Consider the following 21027-nt stretch of genomic DNA (forward strand, 5'->3'; position numbering starts at 1 on the left):
ACCCTAGGTATTTCTACAAGTATCCTGGAGTAAAGATCAGGAGCTCAGGTATTTACCTGGATCAAAGAAGCTGCTAAAAATAGAAAGCTTAAAATGGAAGTCCTTTGTTCCTGCAGATGCTGAGGCAGCCTCTGCCCAACAAGCAAGGCCAGCCTGGCTCTCACTGACCTCATTTTGGGAACAAAGAGCAGGAGCATTTCTCTTTGCCAGCTGGTCTAAGTCCTGCACCTGAAAACACTGCTTGTCCCTACTCCCACCCACACAGATTCCCAGAACAATCACAATAGTGAGTACATTTATTATAAAAATAAGTTAACAAGAAGTCAATGTACTTTAACTTCTGGGTGCATGATAAATGCTCTTGCAATGCAGGGTGCTATGTGGAGGCGGGGCTCTGCCTGGCTTGGGAGGGTCCCTAGTGTGATGCATATGCTACACAGAGCTGGGCTGTGAGGGACACCTTATTCTTTTTTTTTTTTTAATTTTTTATTTTTTAGTTGTAGTTGAACATAATACCTTTATTTTATTTATTTTTATGTGGTGCTGAGGATCGAACCCAGGGCCTTGCACGTGCTAGGTGAGTGCTTTGCCACTGAGCCACAACCCTAGCCCGGGACACCTTATTCTGTGGCACAGGATGAGCCTTCCATCCTAGGGATGGCACACTGGGCTCCCACAGGCAGCCACCTGCTTCTGGCAAGCAGTAGCATCTGAAGCTGCAAGGTACCTGGCCTCTAGGTGTCCCTGCACCAGACTGGCTTGGCAGCTTGGGACAGGACTGCCCCCACTGCCAGATGCTCCTGACCCTAACTCTGACTCCAGCTCTGCTGGCAGCTTCACAGACCCAGTCTGAGCTGTGGCCAAAAGGGAACCAAAGAGAACTCTTAAGAGTGTTCCTATCTCATTCTGGGCACCCTATGTCTCAGTAGAGTTCAACCCACCATGTCTGAAAGCACCCCCACATCCCCTAGGGCAGGGTGGAAACCACAGGGGCAGAGGAGGCCCTGGCTCACTGACAGCACTCAGACACATGCCTGAGGAATTTTTCACCCTGTGTGTCACTGAAGTAGCCCAGGCAGCGGGGGCACTGAAGGTCACCCCGTCCTCTCTGAGCTGTGCTGGGGCACACGTCCTCTGCAGGAGACTCCAGCTGTGGGGACCCAGGCCCAGGCCTCCAGCCACCAGGTGCCCCAAGCTCCAACACATCGGTCTCTAAGTACTTGGCAGTTCTGCTCCTAGTATGAATCCGGCAGGGGCCTTCCTCCTGGGTGTCCTGCAGAAAAGGCAAAGATCTGTTCACAGGACCTGTGCTGGAGGCCACAAAGCCAGGCCTTGGGTTCTAGCCACTAGAGATATTAAATTTATTTATTTTTTTAAAGAGAGAGAGGGAGGGAGGGAGGGAGGGAGGGAGGGAGAGAGAGAGAGAGAATTTTTTTTAATATTTATTTTTTAGTATTCGGTGGACACAACATCTTTGTATGTGGTGCTGAGGATCAAACCCGGGCCACACGCATGCCAGGGGAGCATGCTACCGCTTGAGCCACATCTCCAGCCCAGAGATATTAAATGTAAATGCCATAGCCCGAACCCAGATAAGGAGATGCTCAGCAAGTAACTGAAGAGGTCCCACATAGGCTCCCTCGTGGGCTCAGGAAGGAACAGCCCGAGTGGGGTTCACTCCCCACCCTGCACTGGAAGGCCTGATAGGACCATGAGCCCCAGGAGACCTGATCCAGAAGGTGGCCTTGGGAACAAGCCCCATGTACCACCGTGGAGTAGCAGCAGCAGAACTCACGGTGGGGAGGCAGCAAACTAAGGCCAGTCCTTCTCTCGACCTCCCTTAAGAGGCTTGGGATGCTATGGAGACTGAGCCCCAGAGGGCTTCCAGCAGCACAGGGGTGTGTCCTTGGCTCAGCCTCAAAACTTGTTGGCATAGCCTGGTGTGGCCTGACACATGTTCCAGATAACTGCCATGAACTTGGCAGCTTGCTGAGCCCATGTAGCACCTGCATACTTCATTGCTGGTGACCACCAGCCCCACCAGAAATCCTGCCCTTGGGGCTGAGCAGGAATCCCTTGGAGAATTTAGATCAGGCAAACCTGGAATTGGCTCCACTATTTGAGAGGCTGCCTGACAGGCCACTTGGGGCCATCTTTGTGACTGCACCATTATCAGCCCTTTAATCCAAATCACATACCTTCAGGAAGGCCAGAAAACCCACAGACAAAATCAAATCCCAGGAAAGCCCACAGACAAAAACAAAGGTCAGCAAAAGATGCTCCCCTTCCTGCCCATACAGCATGCTAGAGGGTCCCTTCCTAGTACTACAATACCCTGTTTTAGAAGAACCAGGAATTGGAGGGTGGGGAACACCCCAGCTGCATTATGTGAGGCCAAGTTGGCTGCTGGGGCTGGGCAGGGGCTCTGGGGAGCCTACTGTGGCTGGTGAAGCCTTCTATACCACTCTGTTGGTCTGTGAACTTAGGAGGGGAACGTTGGTCTCCATCATTTATAAGTAGGACTGGCGACTGCATCCAGGACCCCTGCTGTAGTCTTAGACCAAGGGTGTTAAAGAAATGGTATCCTTCATGACTCCCCTATGCCCCTTGTGCAGGGGAAGGGAAGCAGAGGCTGTCAGCCAATGAGATCAGCAGCTGCTCAGCACAGAGCACTGTGGGTATTCCTCATATCCCCCAGGTCCTGCTCATGATTTTCCAAGAGGGGCACTTTCAAGGCTAGCTCTGGCTTGGAGTGCACTGATTTCTGAAGGCATTGCTAGTATCCAGTCTGTCAAGACAGGAAGTTCTGGGCTGGGGATGTGGCTCAAGCGGTAGGCTCGCCTGGCATGCGTGCGGCTCAGGTTCGATCCTCAGCACCACATACAAACAAAGATGTTGTGTCCGCGGAAAACTAAAAAATAAATATTAAAAAAAAAAAAAAGACAGGAAGTTCTTTGAGGGAGCACAGTTTGCCCCAGGACAGAGTGTATTAGATACAAAGTGGCTAAAGACAAATACCTCTCCTGGGATTTTGTGGAGCATGAGTCTATGGAGGGAGAGGTTAAGAGGTTCTGTTGGTTATAACTCCAGAGGCCTGGTGTGGGGACAGCACTGAGCCCAGCACAGTGGCTATGCTGGAGGACCTTACTGGACTCTCAGGGTCTATGTCATACCTATGTGACCCATTAACTAGGGTCCCCACCTCACAGCAAGGACAGATTTGCATGGAGAGTCTGGGGCCAGGACAAGCTCTCTAGCCACATCATAGCAATGCACAGGGAGACAGGACAGGCCTGGGGGCAGACTCCTCTGCTAACAAACCACCAAGCCAGCTGCTCCATCACTAAAGAAGCCCAGCAGGAGGTCTCTCAGGACTGAGCCCCAGGCTCAGATGAGGCAGCTCTGCCTGACTCTGGTCACCAGCAAATCAGGGTTTCAGCAGACAGAGAGGCTTGAAGTTCATGAAGAAAAACAAAAATACTAGCCCTGAGGGGAGGAGACAAGCCCTTGCACCTACCTGTCTCTGGGAAGCCTTGTACAGCAAGGAAGTGACCTTCTCCTCCAGCTCCTGAATCCTGCTTTGAGCCCGTTCCCGATCTGCCCTTTCTGACGTGAAGTCATCCTTATAAGCAAGAAGCTGAAAGGAGACAATATACTCATTTCTGCTCAGGAAGGAGACAGTCCTTGGCTGGCTTCTCCCAGTGCCCTCTGACTGCTGCCCACCCAGTGCCTCCAAGCCTTGACCCAGTCTGTCCTAAGACCATGGCTGCCACATGCAGCATGTGTCTTGTTGGCGCTGCCTAGAGCCCATGGGCAGACACCTGCTGCTCCAGCATCTGCACTCGCTCCAGTGCGGAGTCCCGGGCCATCCTGGCAGCTGCCAGCTCCTGCTTCACTTCAGCACAGTCATTTATCTTCTCCTCCAACTGCTTGTTGAGCCGGGAGATCTCCTTCCTCATCAATTCAGGTTCCTGGGGGGCCTGTAGCCCCCTCAGCTGCACTTGGAGTTCCCTCACATACTCGTCCCGGCTGGCATCATAGCGCTGCCACTTGGCATTGAGGTCTTCCACCTGTGGGGGCAGAGCCAGGAGCTCACAGCACAGCCCTGAGGCGGCCAGCCAACTAGCAGCTAGCACAGAGGATTTAGAGTATAACTGGGGTGAGGCTCTCCTCTTAAATGGAAGTCACCTCCCTCTGTTTTGTGCAAGGGGACAACCAGAGAATCCTGAGACAACCTTAAACAGAGTGGACATAGTACAGTTTTCCAGCCTTGAAAACAGGACTTCCAGACTGTAACTTGTGCTTCTTTATAGACTGGTGCATTAACTGTGGGGAGTGGCAGACAGGAAGTGTCCTGCATATCCTCTTGAGCAGCAAGTTCTGGTCTCTGGGGACAGCTGAGTGGATGGAGGGCAGGAGCAACTTCTGGGCAGAGGCCAAGGAGAGAACCCTCACCTGCCCTCTGTTAGGGTGAGGGATCTTCACAATGAAATGTCAAAGACACTCACATGAGTCACCTTCTGTTTCAACAGTCGATTTTCTTCCTGTAACTTCTCAACAGCAGCCTGATCTCCATCTGTATGCTCTGGCTGCATGAGAAAGGGGAAGAGGGAAGCCATGTTAGCACATGACTGACTCAGAGGCTGAGGCCACATATCATCACTGTCCTGCAGTATAGGAGGTGGTGACCACTTGCTTGACAGGAAGCTGCTGGTTCTAGCTCCCTGACCAGGCCCACTCCCCGCTAGGGCTGGGCCATGCCTTGGGCACCCTTGACACTGTCTCTATCCCATCCTGCCAACCAATGTGAGCTGTTCATATTTTAAACGTCCTACACCTAAATACTCTAAAGCCATAGTCTGAAGGCACTGGAATGCCAAATGAAATAAAACCCTCTGAGACTTGCCATCGTAACAGATAGCAGAGAGGACAGGAACCTTAATGCTGCTGTACACCAGAAGACCCCAGCAGGAGGGCAGGCCTGGCCATGGATCCAATTTATCCCCCTCCTGCCCAGTCAGATTCAAATGTGGCTAATGTGGACACAGCACCTAGCCCAGGCCTCATGCAGAGTCAAGGGGATTCAGTCACAGAACTATGTCCCAAAACAACCCCAAACAATACCTGGCAGACCTAACTAAAAAGTCTCATGAAACCAATTTGTACTCTAGAAATTCTGTGCACTGGACAGTGGGTGACTGTATATCAGTGACGCAATTTTTCAAAATTCCCCAAATGACAGGAAATACATGTACTAACCCAGTCGGCACTGGGAAGCCCTGGTGACTCAGCTGAGTCCCAGGCTAAGAAGTGACACTGATTTAGAAACCAAGGAGATGCCTGCCCCCACCATCAGCCCCACACCTTCCTGAGCTGACCATCGTGTGGCTGCTTCAAGTCTTGAGAGGGAACGTTACTGTGACCAGAGCTGACTAAGAGCACCCGCTTCCTCCAGACGTCCCTTCCTTTGGGTTTCTGAAACACAGCTGCGTTCTTCCTGAGGTGCCCTTTATAGAATCCACTCACCGAGACAGGTGGTTCTCAGCAGGTCTTCTCCCAGTGGGCACTATGGTGACACTACCCATAGCTGGGTGTCCTGCCTGCCCCAGTACTTACGTTTCTGTGTGAACCTGTAGCAGCCTCAGAGAACTGTCTGGAAAGGCCCTGAATGAGAGAGACCTTGTGCTGGGGTGTAAGCTTCTGCCTTTCTGGACACTCTGTGTCACCTGGACAAGGTGTACCCTGCGTGCCTATTCCCAGCGTCTTGTGGATCCCCACAACTCCCTAGTGGGAAGGACGACATGGACAGCACTGGCCTATAGCAGCTTCCGCCCATCAGGGGCCCCTCATTGGCTAGGTGTATCCCCCATAAAAACCTTCTGGATGCTGAGATCCTCTGTCCTAGAGCCCCTCACCAGACCCTAACAAAGCCATAGCCAGACCTGGCCGGTTCTAGAAGAGCCACCAGCTCCACCTTGTGTGGTGCCCAGCTCGGGGTACAGTGCTGAGACACAGAGTACAGTGCTGCTCTATGTCCTGTAAATTGGTGGGAGGAGGAGTGTATCTCAGAATGGCCAGGTCTCCCAGCTGTGGGCATGAGGCCATGCTAGGGCAAGGATATGCCCAAAGCCAGCTCAGAGAGAGTACTGGCGCCGCACGACACCAGGGGGGCCAGCCTGGACACACTCAAAGGCAGAGAGCCCACAGAGGCCAGCTCTTGTGGGCTTCTGCAGCCTCCAGCCTGGCCCTGCCCAGTGGCATTTGGAGGCACTGCCCTCCCTAGCAGAATTGCCCACCTCTGCCTCAGTTGCACTGGCCTAACACATAATGATGCTTCTTCAGGGCTGCCCCATCCCAGCCCTTCCTTCCCATCCTCAGCGGGACAGAAGATGCTACAGGGCCATCTCTCCATCAGATCCAGGGTCAGCTGCAGGTACTGTTGGGGCCGGGTAGGCATCCTGCCAAGTCCCTGGATGGGCCAACTCCCCATTAGCCAGTCCTCCAAACTGAGAATAGAAGTGGGTTCAAGGCAACCCTGACATCCGTGACTGCACAGGGACCCCAGGGGCATGTGGACAATGCCTCTGCCCACCCCCACCCCGTCTTCACTTCAAGTGATTCATTGTGGCCCACCTCCTTCAGGCACTTCTCCCCCACGTCCCCCTGTGCATGTCGTTCATCCAGACACTTGGCCAGATGCTGGCACATGTGTGCAGTGGCAGCCAGTGTCCTGCGTAACTGGTGGGTCTCGTCGGCCAAGGAGCGGCACAGCACATGGCTGGCGGCCCGGGCCCGTTCCTTCTCCAGCACACTCCTCCGCAACAGGACAAGCTCCTTCTCCCGGGCTTGCTGAGGCTGGCTCATCAGCTGCTGCGTCTCCTTCTCTTTTTCTTCTAGTTGCTCAGTAAGTCTCTCAACTTCCTAAGTGGAAGATTTTAAAGCACAATTTATTTGATTAAAAGAATATCAAAAGCAAACATTGATAAAGCAAAAGAAAAGCTGACAAGGATCACCCAGCACTAGATGATACCTCTCAGAAGGGAGGCTTCTCAACCTGCATTGAGCATGCTCTTCTGAAACTTTATCTAAAAATCTGTTTTCACAAGGAAATTTTTAACTTTAGTTTTTGCATCAACGAATTACTAAAAGTGGCTGGCTGGCACAGTGGTGCAGGCCTATAATCCTTGAGACTTGGTAGGCTGAGGCAGGAGTACTGAAGTTCAAGGCCAGCCTGGGCAACTTAGCAAGAGCAGGTCTCAAAATAAAAAATTAGAACAGGGGGTGTACTCAGTGGTAGAGCACCCCTGGGTTCAATCCCCGGAACCATAATCAATTAGGCAGGAAGAATAGGGAAATTAGGGTGCACACAGGAGAAGGCTGCAGAGAGACAAAGACTAGAGCCATGAATCTCTAGGCCAAGGAACACCGAGGACTGCAGCCACCACTGAGCCTGGGAGAGGTGGGGATGATCTTCCCAGTGTCTTTGGAGAGAGCAGATGTCTTGATTTGGGGCTTCTGGCCTCCAAAACTGTGGAAAGATTCAATTTGTCTTGCTTTAAGCCTCCTGGTTTGTGGTGCTTTATTCTAGCAGCTTTAGAAAACTAATGTACCCAACAGTAATTATTTTTAAAAAAAAATCCTTAAAACCAATTTTTTTTTCCAATGGGGGACTGAACTGAAGGGGGATTTACCACTATCTGCCCAGTTTTTTACATTTTTTTATATTTGGTACTGGGGATTGAACCCAGGGACACTTAACCACTAAGCCACATCATATCCCAGCTCTTCTTTATATTTTTATTTTGAGATAGGGTCTCCCCAAGTTGCTTAGGGCCTCACTAAGTTGCTGTGGCTGGCTTTGACCTTGTGATCTTCCTGCATCATCCTCCAGAGCTGCTGAGATTATAGTAATGCACCACTGCACCCAGCCCTTATTTTTCATTTTGAGACAGGATCTCACTAAATTTATGAGGCTGGCCTCAAACCTGGCAATCCTCTTGCCTCAGCCTCAAAAATCATTAGGGTTACAGACACAGGTGTGCACAACTGTAGCTTAGTATAATTTTTTTTTAAGACAAGATTTCTCTATCTTGCCCAGACTCATCTTGAACTCCTGGGCTTAAGTGATCCTCTTACCTCTGCCTTCTAAGACTACAGGTAAGTGCCACAGCACCTGACCAAAATGACGGTTTTTAAATACTAGGCTTTAAACTTAAGCTTTCCCATTTTCAACAAACTCTCCAACATATAGTCTGAAGGAGGTGAGGAAAGTTCAATCATCCACCCATGAAAAGATTGTTTCAGAGAACTCCCAGTGTGTCCCCTGGAGGTGGGGGAGGAATCTAGCCTTTGCCTTGGGTCCTCAGTCACCTCCTGCACCTGTGAAGAGGGCCACACTAGGAGGTGAGTCTAACCAGCCTTGTTTTGTGGTGATAGAGATGGAACTCAGGCCCTGGCTCATGCTAGGCAAGTGCTCCACCACTGAGCCACAACCTAGCCTCTGGCTTTTTAAAAATATTTTTTAGTTGTAGATGGATACAAACAATACCTCCACTTTATCTTTGTGTGATGCTGAGGATCAAACCCAGTGCCTCACATATGCAAGTTAAGCGCTCTACCACTGAGCCACAACCCCAGACCCCAACCTCTAGCTTTTTTGAATCATAAAAACATATGTACTGTTCTTAAAATATAATTCAAATATATACAAAAGGAAATAAACATTTTTTCCTTCCCCAATCCCTCCCTGGTCCACCTCAATCTCCAAAGACAACTGCTATTCATTACTTGGGCACGTTTTTAATCACTATTCCATGTGTGTGCTTTACACAGTTAACTACAGAACACTATCTATCATGCTTCTTTTCTCCTTGGAATCTCCTGATTTCACAGCAGCTCAGAGGAACCTGCCTTGTTCTTAACCACTGTAGCTGTCCTCTCCTACAAATAGAGCCACAGGGGAATGCCCAGAGGATGCATGGCCAGTACTATTTTAAGAGTGGGGTCCACAATGACCTGAGGGCGTGGTAGTTACGTCACCACAATTGGAGTGGGGGCAGAGCAGAGCCGCCACCCGCGCCCGCGGGAGGGGGGGGCAGACCTGCGACCGACCAGTGTGGTAGACAGACCACCCTAATTAGAGGAGGAGCACAGCCACTACTCACCCTGCAAGGGAGACTTCCCAACTATACAAGAGCAATATAAATAAATAGGGGGTAAATTTCAAAAACACAACAGTTTCACCAAGCAGAAAGAAACGCGAGCAGTATGAAAAGACAAGGAAAGAAAGGACCACAAGCAATGCAGGTCAACTCAACTTTAGAAGAGGTAATAGCTGCAACAGATGGAATGTCAGATAAAGAGTTCAGGATATACATGCTTCAGATGATCTGGAGTCTCAAGGAAGACATGAGACAGCAAAATCAGACAATGAAAGATCACATTGACAAGGAACTACATAAACAAATCCAGGAAGTAAAAGATCAATTTCACAGGGAGATAGAGGTAATAAAAAACAAACAAATAGAAATCCTAGAAATGCAGGAAGCAATAAACCAACTTAAAAACTCAATTGAGAATACTACCAGCAGAGTAGATCACTTAGAAGATAGAACATCAGACAATGAAGACAAAGTATTTCAACTTGAAAAGAACATAGACAGCTCAACAAGTCTGCTAAGAAACCATGAGCAGAACATCCAAGAATTATGGGATAATATTAAAAGACAAAACTTAAGAGTCATTGGGATACAGGAAGGCACAGAGCTCCAAACCAAAGGAATAAACAATCTATTCAGTGAAATAATACAAGAAAACTTCCCAGACTTGAAGAATGAGACAGAATTCCAAATCCTAGAAGCCTACAGGACCCCGAATGTGCTAAATCATAAGAGATCCACACCTAGACACATTATAATGAAGATGTCCAACATACAGAATAAGGAGAGAAAGCTACAAGAGAAAGGAAGCAGATTACATTTAGGGGTAAACCAATCAGGATAACAGCTGATCTCTCAACACAGACTCTGAAAGCTAGAAGATCCTGGAATAACATATTTCAAACACTGAAAGAAAATGGGTTCCAACCAAGAATCGTGTATCCAGCGAAATTAAGCTTCAGGATGGAAGATGAAATTAAAACCTTCCATGATAAACAAAAGTTAAAAGAATTTGCAGCTAGAAAACCATCTCTTCAAAAAATCCTTGGCAAAACATTACAGGAAGAGGAAATGGAAAATAACATTGAAAACCAACAGGGGGAGGTAGGACAGTAAAGGGGGGAAAGTAATCAAAGAGGAAAACAAATCAGGTTTAGTAACATTAATAAACAAATATGGCTGGAAGAACAAACCATATCTCAATAATAACCCTAAATGTGAATGGCTTAAACTCACCAATTAAGAGACACAGGCTAGTTGAATGGATCACAAAACAAGACCCAACAATATGCTGCCTACAAGAGACGCATCTGATAGGAAAAGATATACATAGACTGAAGGTGAAAGGTTGGGAAAAATCATACCACTCATATGGACTGTGGAAACAAGCAGGAGTGTCCATACTCATATCTAATAAAATAGACTTCAAGCCAAAGTTAATCAAAAGGGATAAAGAAGGACACTTCATACTGCTCAAGGGAACCATACGCCAACAAGACATAACAGTCATAAATATATATGCCCCAAATAATGGTGCAGCTATGTTCGTCAAGCAAACTCTTCTCAAATTCAAGAGTCTAATAGACCACCTTACAATAATCATGGGAGACTTCAACACACCTCTCTCACCACTGGACAGATCTTCCAAACAAAAGTTAAATAAGGAAACTATATAACTCAATAACACAATTAACAACCTAGACTTAATTGACATATATAGACTATACCACCCAACATCAAATAGCTACACTTTTTTCTCAGCAGCACATGGAACCTTCTCAAAAATAGATCATATATTATGTCACAGGGCAACTCTTAGACAATATAAAGGAGTGGAGATAATACCATGCATCTTATCTGATCATAATGGAATGAAACTGAAAATCAACGATAAAAGAAGGAAGGAAAAATCATGCGTCACTTGGAGAATGAACAATAGGTTACTGAATGATCAATGGGTTTTAGAAGACATCAAGGAGGAAATTAAAAACTTCTTAGAGTTAAATGAAAACACAGACACAACATATCAGAATCTATGGGACACATTGAAAGCAGTTCTAAGAGGAAAATTCATTGCTTGGAGTTCATTCCTTAAAAAAAGAAAAAAACCAACAAATAAATGATCTCATACTTCATCTCAAAATCCTAGAAAAAGAAGAGCAAAACAACAGCAAAAGAAGTAGAAGGCAAGAAATAATTAAAATCAGAGCTGAAATTAATGAAATCAAAACAAAAGAAACAATTTTCAATTTTTTCAAAATTGACAAAACTAAAAGCTGGTTCTTTGAAAAAATAAATAAAATCGACAGACCCTTAGCCATGCTAACAAAGAGAAGAAGAGAGAGATCCCAAATTACTAGCATATGGGATGAAAAAGGCAATATCACAACAGACACTTCAGAAATACAGAAGATAATCAGAAATTATTTTGAATCCTTATACTCCAATAAAATAGAAGATAGTGAAGGCATAGATAAATTTCTTAAGTCTTATGATCTGCCCAGATTGAGTCAGGAGGATATAGACAACCTAAACAGACCAATAACAATAGAGGAAATAGAAGAAACCATCAAAAGACTACCAACTAAGAAAAGCCCAGGACTGGATCGGTATTCAGCAGAGTTTTACAAAACCTTTAAAGAGGAACTAACACCAATACTTTTCAAGCTATTTCAGGAAATAGAAAAAGAGGGAGAACTTCCAAATACATTCTACGAGGCCAACATCACCCTGATTCCGAAACCAGACAAAGACACTTCAAAGAAAGAAAACTACAGACCAATATCTCTAATGAACCTAGATGCAAAAATCCTCAATAAAATTCTGGCGAATCGGATTCAAAAACATATCAAAAAAATTCTACACCATGATCAAGTAGGATTCATCCCTGGGATGCAAGGCTGGTTCAATATACGGAAATCAATAAATGTGATTCACCACATCAATAGACTTAAAAATAAGAACCATATGATCATCTCGATAGATGCAGAAAAAGCATTTGACAAAGTACAGCATCCCTTTATGTTTAAAACTCTAGAAAAACTAGGGATAACAGGATCATACCTCAACATTGTAAAAGCAATCTACGATAAGCCACAGGCCAGCATCATTCTGAATGGAGAAAAATTGAAGGCATTCCCTCTAAGATCTGGTACAAGACAGGGATGCCCTCTCTCACCACTTCTGTTCAACATAGTCCTCGAAACACTGGCCAGAGCAATTAGACAGACGAAAGAAATTAAAGGCATAAAAATAGGAAAAGAAGAACTTAAATTATCACTATTTGCAGATGACATGATTCTATACATAGCAGACCCAAAAGAGTCTACAAAGAAACTATTAGAGCTAATAAATGAATTCAGCAAAGTGGTAGGATATAAGATCAATACGCATAAATCAAATGCATTCCTGTATATCAGTGACAAATCCTCTGAAACGGAAATGAGGACAACTACTCCATTCACAATATCCCCCCAAAAAATAAAATACTTGGGAATCAACCTAACAAAAGAGGTGAAAGACTTATACAATGAAAATTACAGAACCCTAAAGAGAGATATTGAAGAAGACCTTAGAAGATGGAAAAATATACCCTGTTCATGGATAGGCAGAACTAACATCATCAAAATGGCGATATTATCAAAAGTCCTCTATAAGTTCAATGCAATGCCAATCAAAATCCCAATGGCATTTCTTGTAGAAATAGATAAAACAATCATGAAATTCATATGGAATAATAAAAGACCCAGAATAGCAAAAACAATGCTAAGCAGGAAGTGTGAATCAGGCGGTATAGCGATACCAGACTTCAAACTATACTACAGAGCAACAGTAACAAAAACAGCATGGTACTGGTACCAAAACAGGCGGGTGGACCAATGGTACAGAATAGAGGACACAGTAACCAATCCACAAAACTACAACTATCTTATATTTGATAAAGGGGCTAAAAGCATGCAATGGAGGAAGGATAGCATCTTCAACAAATGGTGCTGGGAAAACTGGAAATCCATTTGCATCAAAATGAATCTGAATCCCTTTCTCTCGCCATGCACAAAGTTAACTCAAAATGGATCAAGGAGCTTGATATTAAATCAGAGACACAGCGTCTGATAGAAGAAAAAGTTGGCTATGATCTACATACTGTGGGGTCGGGCTCCAAATTCCTCAATAGGACACCCATAGCGCAAGAGTTAACAACTAGAATCAACAAATGGGACTTACTCAAACTGAAAAGTTTTTTTCTCAGCAAAAGAAACAATAAGAGAGATAAACAGGGAGCCTACATCCTGGGAACAAATCTTTACTCCACACACTTTAGATAGAGCCCTAATATCCAGAGTATACAAATAACTCAAAAAATTAGACAATAAGATAACAAATAACCCAATCAATAAATGGGCCAAGGACCTGAACAGACACTTCTCAGAGGAGAACATACAATCAATCAATAAGTACATGAAAAAATGCTCACCATCGCTAGCAGTCAGAGAAATGCAAATCAAAACCACCCTAAGATACCATCTCACTCCAGTAAGATTGGCAGCCATCATGAAGTCCAACAACAACAAGTGCTGGAGAGGATGCGGGGAAAAGGGTACACTTGTTCATTGTTGGTGGGACTGCAAATTGGTGCAGCCAATTTGGAAAGCAGTATGGAGATTTCTTGGAAAGCTGGGAATGGAACCACCATTTGACCCTGTTATTCCCCTTATTGGTCTATTCCCTAAAGACCTAATAAGAGCATGCTACAGGGACACTGCTACATCGATGTTCATAGCAGCACAATTCACGATAGCAAGATTGTGGAACCAACCTAGATGCCCTTCAATAGATGAATGGATAAAAAAAATGTGGCATTTATACACAATGGAGTATTACTCTGCATTAAAAAATGACAAAATCATAGAATTTGGAGGGAAATGGATGGCATTAGAGCAGATTATGCTAAGTGAAGCTAGCCAAGCCCTAAAAAACAAATGCCAAATGACTCCTTTGATATAAGGGGAGTAACCAAGGACAGGGTAGGGATGAAGAGCTTGAGAAGAAGATTAACATTAAACAAGGATGAGAGGTGGGAGGGAAAGGGAGTGAGAAGGGAAATCGCATGGAAATGGAAGGTGATCCTCAGGATTATACAAAATTACATATAAGAGGAAAGGAGGGGTAAAACAAGATAATACAAGTGGAAGAAATGATTTACAGTAGAGGGGGTAGAGAGAGAAAAGGGGAGGGGAGGGGAGGGGAGGGGAGGGGGATAGTAGAGAATAGGATAGACAGCAGAATACATCAGTCACTAGAACGGCAATATGTAAATCAATGGAAGGGTAACTGATGTGATACAGCAATCTGTATACGGGGTAAAGTTGGGAGTTCATAACCCACTTGAATCAAACTGTGAAATATGATATATTAAGAACTATGTAATGTTTTGAACGACCAACAATAAAAAAAAAAGAATCCTAAAGAGAGCATTTTCTCTGATAAGACAATGTAGATATTTTATACCATGAGTTAGCAAATTACCAACTGCAGGGAAAATTTGGCCATATTTTTTTAGTGTGATACAAACTAAAAATGGTTTTTACATTTTCAGAGGTTATAAGATAAAGAATACATGGTAAAGACCATATCATGGCCATAAAACCTGAAATATTTACTATCTAGACCATTGGAGAAAATTTGCTGATCTTTGTTTTATATCATTCACTATGAGATTAACAAAAACTTTTTATCTTTGTGCAGAAGATTGAAAATAAAAAATCACGGTTAAGGAAAAGGAAATTATATTACCTCTTCATAAAGCCCTAAACATGGCATTGCAAAAACAAACACATTTTTAAAAAATATGTTTTAAAAAATAAACTTTACTTAAGCAAAATAAATAAATAAAACATTAAAAAGGAAAAAAAAAAGAGTGGGGTCCAGGGCTGGGGGCATAGCTCAGTTGGTAGAGTGCTTGCCTTGCATACACAGGGCCCTGGATTCAACCCCCAGCACCAAAAAAAAAAAAAAAAAAAGGCGGGGTCCAGGGCTGGGGGCTCCACTCTGTGGCTCAGTAGTAGAGCGCTTGACTTGCATGCATGGGGCGCTGGATTCGATCCTCAGCACCACATAAATAAATAAAATAAAAGGTATTATGTCCATCTACAACTAAACTTTTTAAAAAAAGGGTGGGGTCAAGAAGTAAGAGGTGGGCTGGGGATGTGGCTCAAGCAGTAGTGTGCTTGCCTGGCATGCATGTGGCCCGGGTTCGATCCTCAACACCACATACAAAAACAAAGATGTTGTGTCCGCCAAGAACTAAAAAATAAATATTAAAAAATTAAGAAAAAAAAAGAAGTAAGAGGTAAGGGGTGGGGATGTAGCTCGGTTGGTAGAGAGCTTGCCTCTAGCTTGGCTTGCGTCGTATGTACAAGGCCCTGGGTTCAGTCCTCAGCACCACCAACAAGAAGAAAAAGAAAAGCAGTAGTAGTAAGTGGTAAAGCACTTGTCTTACAATGCACAGGCCCTGGGCTCAGTCCTTGACACAGGAAGAACAGAAGGCAGGGAGGAAGGGTAAGAGGAAGAAAAGAGAAAGGAGGAAAGGGGAGGAAACAATCCTTGGAGCTGCACCAGGCCCCGCCCTGTCTCCTGGCACTCCTCCACCCAAACTCCACCTGTGCATGATAGCTGCTCTGTGGGGTAAGCCCAGGGTGCACCTGTGTATGCTAACCTGGTGACTCAGAACATTCTGGACTTTTCTCTGGGCATCTTTTCCTTCCCACTTTCCCTAAACTTTGTTGTAGAGATGAATAGAAAGAGAAAAGAAGAAACGTCCAGTTATAATGATCAGATGCAGAACTAATCTGGGGATGGAAGGTGCCAGTGTAGAGTGGATTTTTGCCCAAACATGTTCAGCACCTGTACCTGTCAACCATCACATCTATGCCTCCATCTGACTTCACAGGTATCAGAGGCCTCAGGCACCTCCCTCTCCCCCGCCAGGTGAGCTGTCTCCTTTTGGCCAGTGGAGGAAGAAGGCTTAGAAATCAGGTTTTGTTCAAAGTCCCCTAGTGCTGAAGAGGGTCTAAGGACACTGCAGCGAATGGAGGCATTGAGGCAGGCTGTCCACACTCAGCCTCATTGGCGGCTACTTTGAGCCTGGGAGCCTCAGTTTGTGCACCTGTGGAATAGGAGAGACAGGTGTGGTGGAGGCCATGGAATCCTGTGGTCAGTGTGGAGTTGGACCAAGTGAAGAAATCCAAGAGTTCATGGGAAAGAAGCTCCCTTTCCATTGTCTATCTCTCAGTTACTACCAGTGTACACAGTGGCAAAGGTTTTTTTTTGTGTGTGTGTGTGAGTGTGTGTTGCTGGAGATTGAACCCAGGGCCTTGTGCATGTGAGGCAAGCACTCTACCAACTGAGCTACATCCCCGGCCCCACAGTTTGTTTTGATGCTAGCAAATTAAAAGATCCATCATACTATGAGAAGTGAGTTCCATAGAAGGGTTCACTTCATTATCCTGACCTTGACCTCCTGGAGATTTCCTCTGGATCAAAGACCCCAGGCAGCTGTTAAAGTAGCATGGAAGCCCAAGGTTGCTTGGTGTTCCGAATGACATACAGATTTGGCCACCTAAGTCTCTTGTCCCTACCTTGTCTTTTTCTCGAGTTTTTCCCCTCCATTTACATTTTAACAAGTATGAAACAACTTTTCTGTATCCCTTGGAAATAACCTAAGTTTGTATGCAATTCTCTTATTTTAATCAGTTGTCCACAATCACAACATATTACTATATCTGGAAATATAACATTTAAACTAACCATTTCTTTTTTTTTTTTTTTTTAAAGAGAGAGTGAGGGGGGGGACAGAGAGAGAGAGAATTTTAACATTTATTTATTTTTTCTTAGTTCTCGGCGGACACAACATCTAGGCGAGCGCGCTACCGCTTGAGCCACATCCCCAGCCCAACTAACCATTTCTTTAAGGAAAGGTTATTATACTCATTTATTTTCACACTTATTAATTTCTATTAACATTTAACATTAAAGTCAGCTTCAGTTACTTTTCTTTTGCTACAGTTAAAAGACAAATGATTTCAAATATAAAAATGTTATATTCACTGGTAGCATCTAAAGATAATGAGTATAGGGAGAGGAGGAGGGGAGAAAACTTGAGACAGTAAAAAAAAAAAAATTACCCTCTTATTTGCATTGTTGTTGTTTTCTTTTGTTCTGGTAGTGGGGACTGAACCCAGGGTGCTTTATCTCTGAGCCACATCTCCAGAATTTTTTTTTTTTTTTTTGAGACAGGGTCTTGCTGAGTTGCTTAGTACCTCACTAAGTTGCTGAGGCTGGTCTTGAACTTGTGATACTCCTGCCTCAGCCTCCCGAGTCACTGGGATTATAGGTGTGTGCCAAAGTGGCCAGCCATATTTGTATCGATTTGACAACACAATTCCTTTGATGTTTGATAAAATTGTGCTGAAACATGTATTTATCTTCATAAAAATGTACTATGTTAGTTCTCTGCTTAAGCCAGCATTTACCTTTGCAAACCACCTAACCTAAGGAGCTATGATACAGAAAAAAATGACAGCGAAATAAATCATACAGGATCTATCAGAATCAGTTGTTCCACACGTTAACTTATGATAGCTATGTTTGGTCACTTTGTTTGACAGATTGAAAAACATAATATTTAAAATTATCACAATAATCTTTAAATTTTTTTTTGTAGTTGAAGTTGGACAGAATGCCTTTATTTTATTTTTATGTGGTGCTAAGGATCGAATCCAGTGCCTCATGCACACTAGGCAAGTGCTCTGCCACTAAGCTACAGTCCCAGCCCAAAACTATCACAATAATTTAAACAAAATTACCTAAATAAAATTGCAAAATAATAAGTAAAAATCCCCCAAAAATATATATGCTGGGGGAGGAAGGACCAGTAATACTGGGACCACAGACCTTGCCCTGTGGGGCATCCCCCGGTGAGAAGCTGTGGACACAGGCTGAATACCCATGGCCTCTAGATTGAAGTACAGTTCTGCTCTGCTTGTAAGGTGCTCATATCCCCTAACCACTCCCCAAAACATTCTGGTGATAGGGTAAATGGGGCCCTTAGGGACCCCACTCTGTACTCATCGGTGGCCCTTAATGACCATTACACTAATATCAGTGGCAGAGATCAGATGACTTTTCTATTTCCTTTCTACTCTGATGAGTTACAACTGGCCTTCCAGAAAGAGGGGAGTAGCTGGAATTCGGGAGACATCTGGCTGCTGAGTTTATTTTAAATGATACAGATGGGGAAATGTTGACAACCTTAGTAAAACTGTATAGGAAACATGAACTCAACACTGTGCCCTATACCCAAAGAAAAGCAGGAAAACCAGTTACCTCTTCAATGTGGGGGTTGGGGGCATTATTCTATTCTTTCCTTTATTTGCTTTTATAATCAGAAAACAGAGCCATGTTTCTTTTTTCCTTGAAAATCCGGCTATGGGACCAGTCCTAGAAACAAAAGCTGTCCTTTGAGGGCCACTCCATTTACAGGCCTATCTTCTTTTCTGGAAAAATCAGGATAATAGTCATGGACCAAATGAAATAACAGATGCCAGAGTTTGCCTGATTTGGGGGCCTACAAACAACTTATAGGAAAGTATTATTCTTGCTTCTGTTTGGGGTGCTGGTGAAAGAACAGCACCAAGGAGGAGGAGGAGAAAGGATTCACACCTGTCCTGGAACTCAGGCAGGCGCCTCCCTTGTGGTCACTCCCAGAATAAAGCGGCAGTGTCACCAGGGCTAAAGCCCTTTATTGGGCCGGGCTGGAAGGGACCCCACAACAGGCCAGCACCCAAGACCTGCCCTCACTGGAATCCTACACCCCGCACACAAAACCCGCATACCCGCGCCCGCAGCCCCAACTCTCAGCCCGCAGAACTCGCGCTGAGAACCCGGCTTCCGCAGCGTCGCCCGCCCCGCACCTGGCGCAGCTGGGCCTCGGCGGCGCCGCCCTCCTGCCGCCGCAGCTGCTCCCGGAAGCGCGCCACCTGCTCCAGCAGCGCGTCCACGAGCGACGGCGCCGCGTGCCCCTCGAGCGCGTCCAGGCGAGCACGGAGGCGCGCGATGAGGGCGTCCCGGGCGGCCAGCTGGTCCTGCAGGCGCCGCAGTTGCTGACCCGCCTCCAGGTACAGGCCGCTGAGCGGCGCGGCCGCGAGCGGGGACCCGGCGTCCCGCGACATGACTGCCAGCCTGCCGCGGACGGCGGCGGCCTGCACTTCCGCGCCCGGCCCGCCGCCCCGCCCCGCCGCCCCGCCCCGCCGCCCCGCCGGCGGGCCACGCCCTCGCCCGCCCGGGCCCTGCGGTCCCCAGGGAGCGCCTAGGCGGATCCCTGCGGTGGGGGTTCGTCCCAACGACCCTATTTCCCCCGCGTCTTGGGAAGCTGGAGAGTCGCGGGGTCCAGCAGCCTCTGATGCAGCTACTGAAGACGAGGAGGAGTCAGCCGACCTTCAGAGTGTGGGTCAGAATCCGCCTCCTGGGCTGCAGGCCAGGTTCCCAGAGCCGAGCTCCGAGTGCTAAGGGCGTGGCATTCAGTCGGTCACACGGAGATACTTCGCCCAGAGAGGTCCCCTACCCACCCAGGACTCGCGTAGCACCCAGAGCCGGATGCCTAACCCCTGCAAGTGTGGGTGGAACACATCAATGCCAGAAGCTGCTCTTGGGGCAGGAGGCAACAGGGAGCTGGCCCTCCTCTTCCGTACTTCTCCTTCCCTCAACTTCCCAAACAAATGCTGAGTTTTTCCAGGGCTCAATCACCTCCAATGGTGCCTATGCACAAATGAGGTCTTTTAGGGGTTCCCTGCTCAGGGCGTCCCTGCCCTGTGTGGATGCCTTTTCCTCCTCCACGTAGGTCCCTGTGCAAGGCACCCCGTGTTTCTCTTGTGTGATCCACACAGCTTGGGCTGAGCGTGGGCAAACGCAAAATGCAGACCAGAAGGGCTCCAGGCCCTGCAAAGAGGCTGGATCTCCCTCTAAGTGCTGTGAGGTTCCCAGCAGGTGACCAGGTAGAGCAGGGGAGTGGACAGACCACCACTTCCACTCTGGTTCATCTACTGTTGGAAATCGTACACTGAGATCCTGCACAGACCCCCTTCGCCTGGCCTCTTCGGGTCCCTCTGGGCCCTGCCCCTCCCGCTCTGCCGCTTCTATCTGGATACTAGGACGTCAGCCCTTGCCCTGCTGGCCTCATGAGCCAGCTGTGCTAGGAAGGAGGCTGTGTAGGGGCTGGGGAGCTTGTTGGGGGCTAGGCCCACCTACTAAATTGCAACTAGTAATGTTAGCCACTAACTTAATTTAGCAGCAACATCCCCCCATCACACACAGCAACCTGTGGTCACCTGTTCACCCAAAGAGCCAAGGTGACAACACTTGACCTCAGCCCTTACCCATGGGAGGGGTCCCTCCTTTTGAGTGTCCACAAGGGGGCATTGTGATCCCACAGGCTTGAGGACCAGACCTCAGGCAGGACCTGAATGTGAGCCACCCACCACCCCCAAGTTGCACCTAAGCATACAGGACTGAGCACCGGGTGCCTTGAGGTCTCTTCCCTGAGTCCTGGGTACCCAAGTCCCCACTCAATGAACACTGAACAGCCTGGGTGCTCTAGGCATCTGGCTGCTCCAGGCATGCGGCTGCTGATGACTTGGAGCACCTGCCATCCCTCCATAATCTGTTCCTCTGGGTGGTAGATGACCAATCTACTCCCTGTCTAACCCCTGAGGGTTAGGGCAAGGGTTAATCCAGTCCTGTGGATGGAAAGTGTGGCTCCATCTAGCAGCCTCCAAGGCCCAACTCTGTCAGGCCCAGCTCTGCCTCCCTCACA

At 46.6% G+C, this 21027-nt stretch overlaps 1 protein-coding gene across 3 annotated transcripts; it reads right to left on the reverse strand.

Moving 5' to 3' along the window:
* Positions 1 to 278: 278 nt before the first annotated feature.
* Positions 279 to 19449, reverse strand: Tnip2 (TNFAIP3 interacting protein 2). 3 transcript variants are annotated; one of them, XM_078020888.1, is made up of 6 exons: positions 19130 to 19447; positions 6634 to 6921; positions 4509 to 4589; positions 3822 to 4070; positions 3518 to 3637; positions 279 to 1273 (listed from the first exon to the last, which is right to left on the reverse strand). In XM_078020888.1, the coding sequence occupies exons 1-6, from the start codon at positions 19385 to 19387 to the stop codon at positions 1010 to 1012; spliced, it is 1260 nt and encodes a 419-aa protein (XP_077877014.1). In that variant the 5' UTR covers positions 19388 to 19447; the 3' UTR covers positions 279 to 1009. The 3 variants fall into 3 exon arrangements, with proteins under 3 accessions (XP_077877014.1, XP_077877016.1, XP_077877015.1); XM_078020889.1 differs by having other exon boundaries at positions 1043 to 1346; positions 19130 to 19448; XM_078020890.1 differs by lacking the exon at positions 3822 to 4070 and having other exon boundaries at positions 19130 to 19449.
* Positions 19450 to 21027: the final 1578 nt, after the last annotated feature.

The sequence above is a fragment of the Ictidomys tridecemlineatus genome, chromosome 9 (assembly GCF_052094955.1).
Source record: "Ictidomys tridecemlineatus isolate mIctTri1 chromosome 9, mIctTri1.hap1, whole genome shotgun sequence".
Lineage (NCBI taxonomy): Eukaryota > Metazoa > Chordata > Mammalia > Rodentia > Sciuridae > Ictidomys > Ictidomys tridecemlineatus.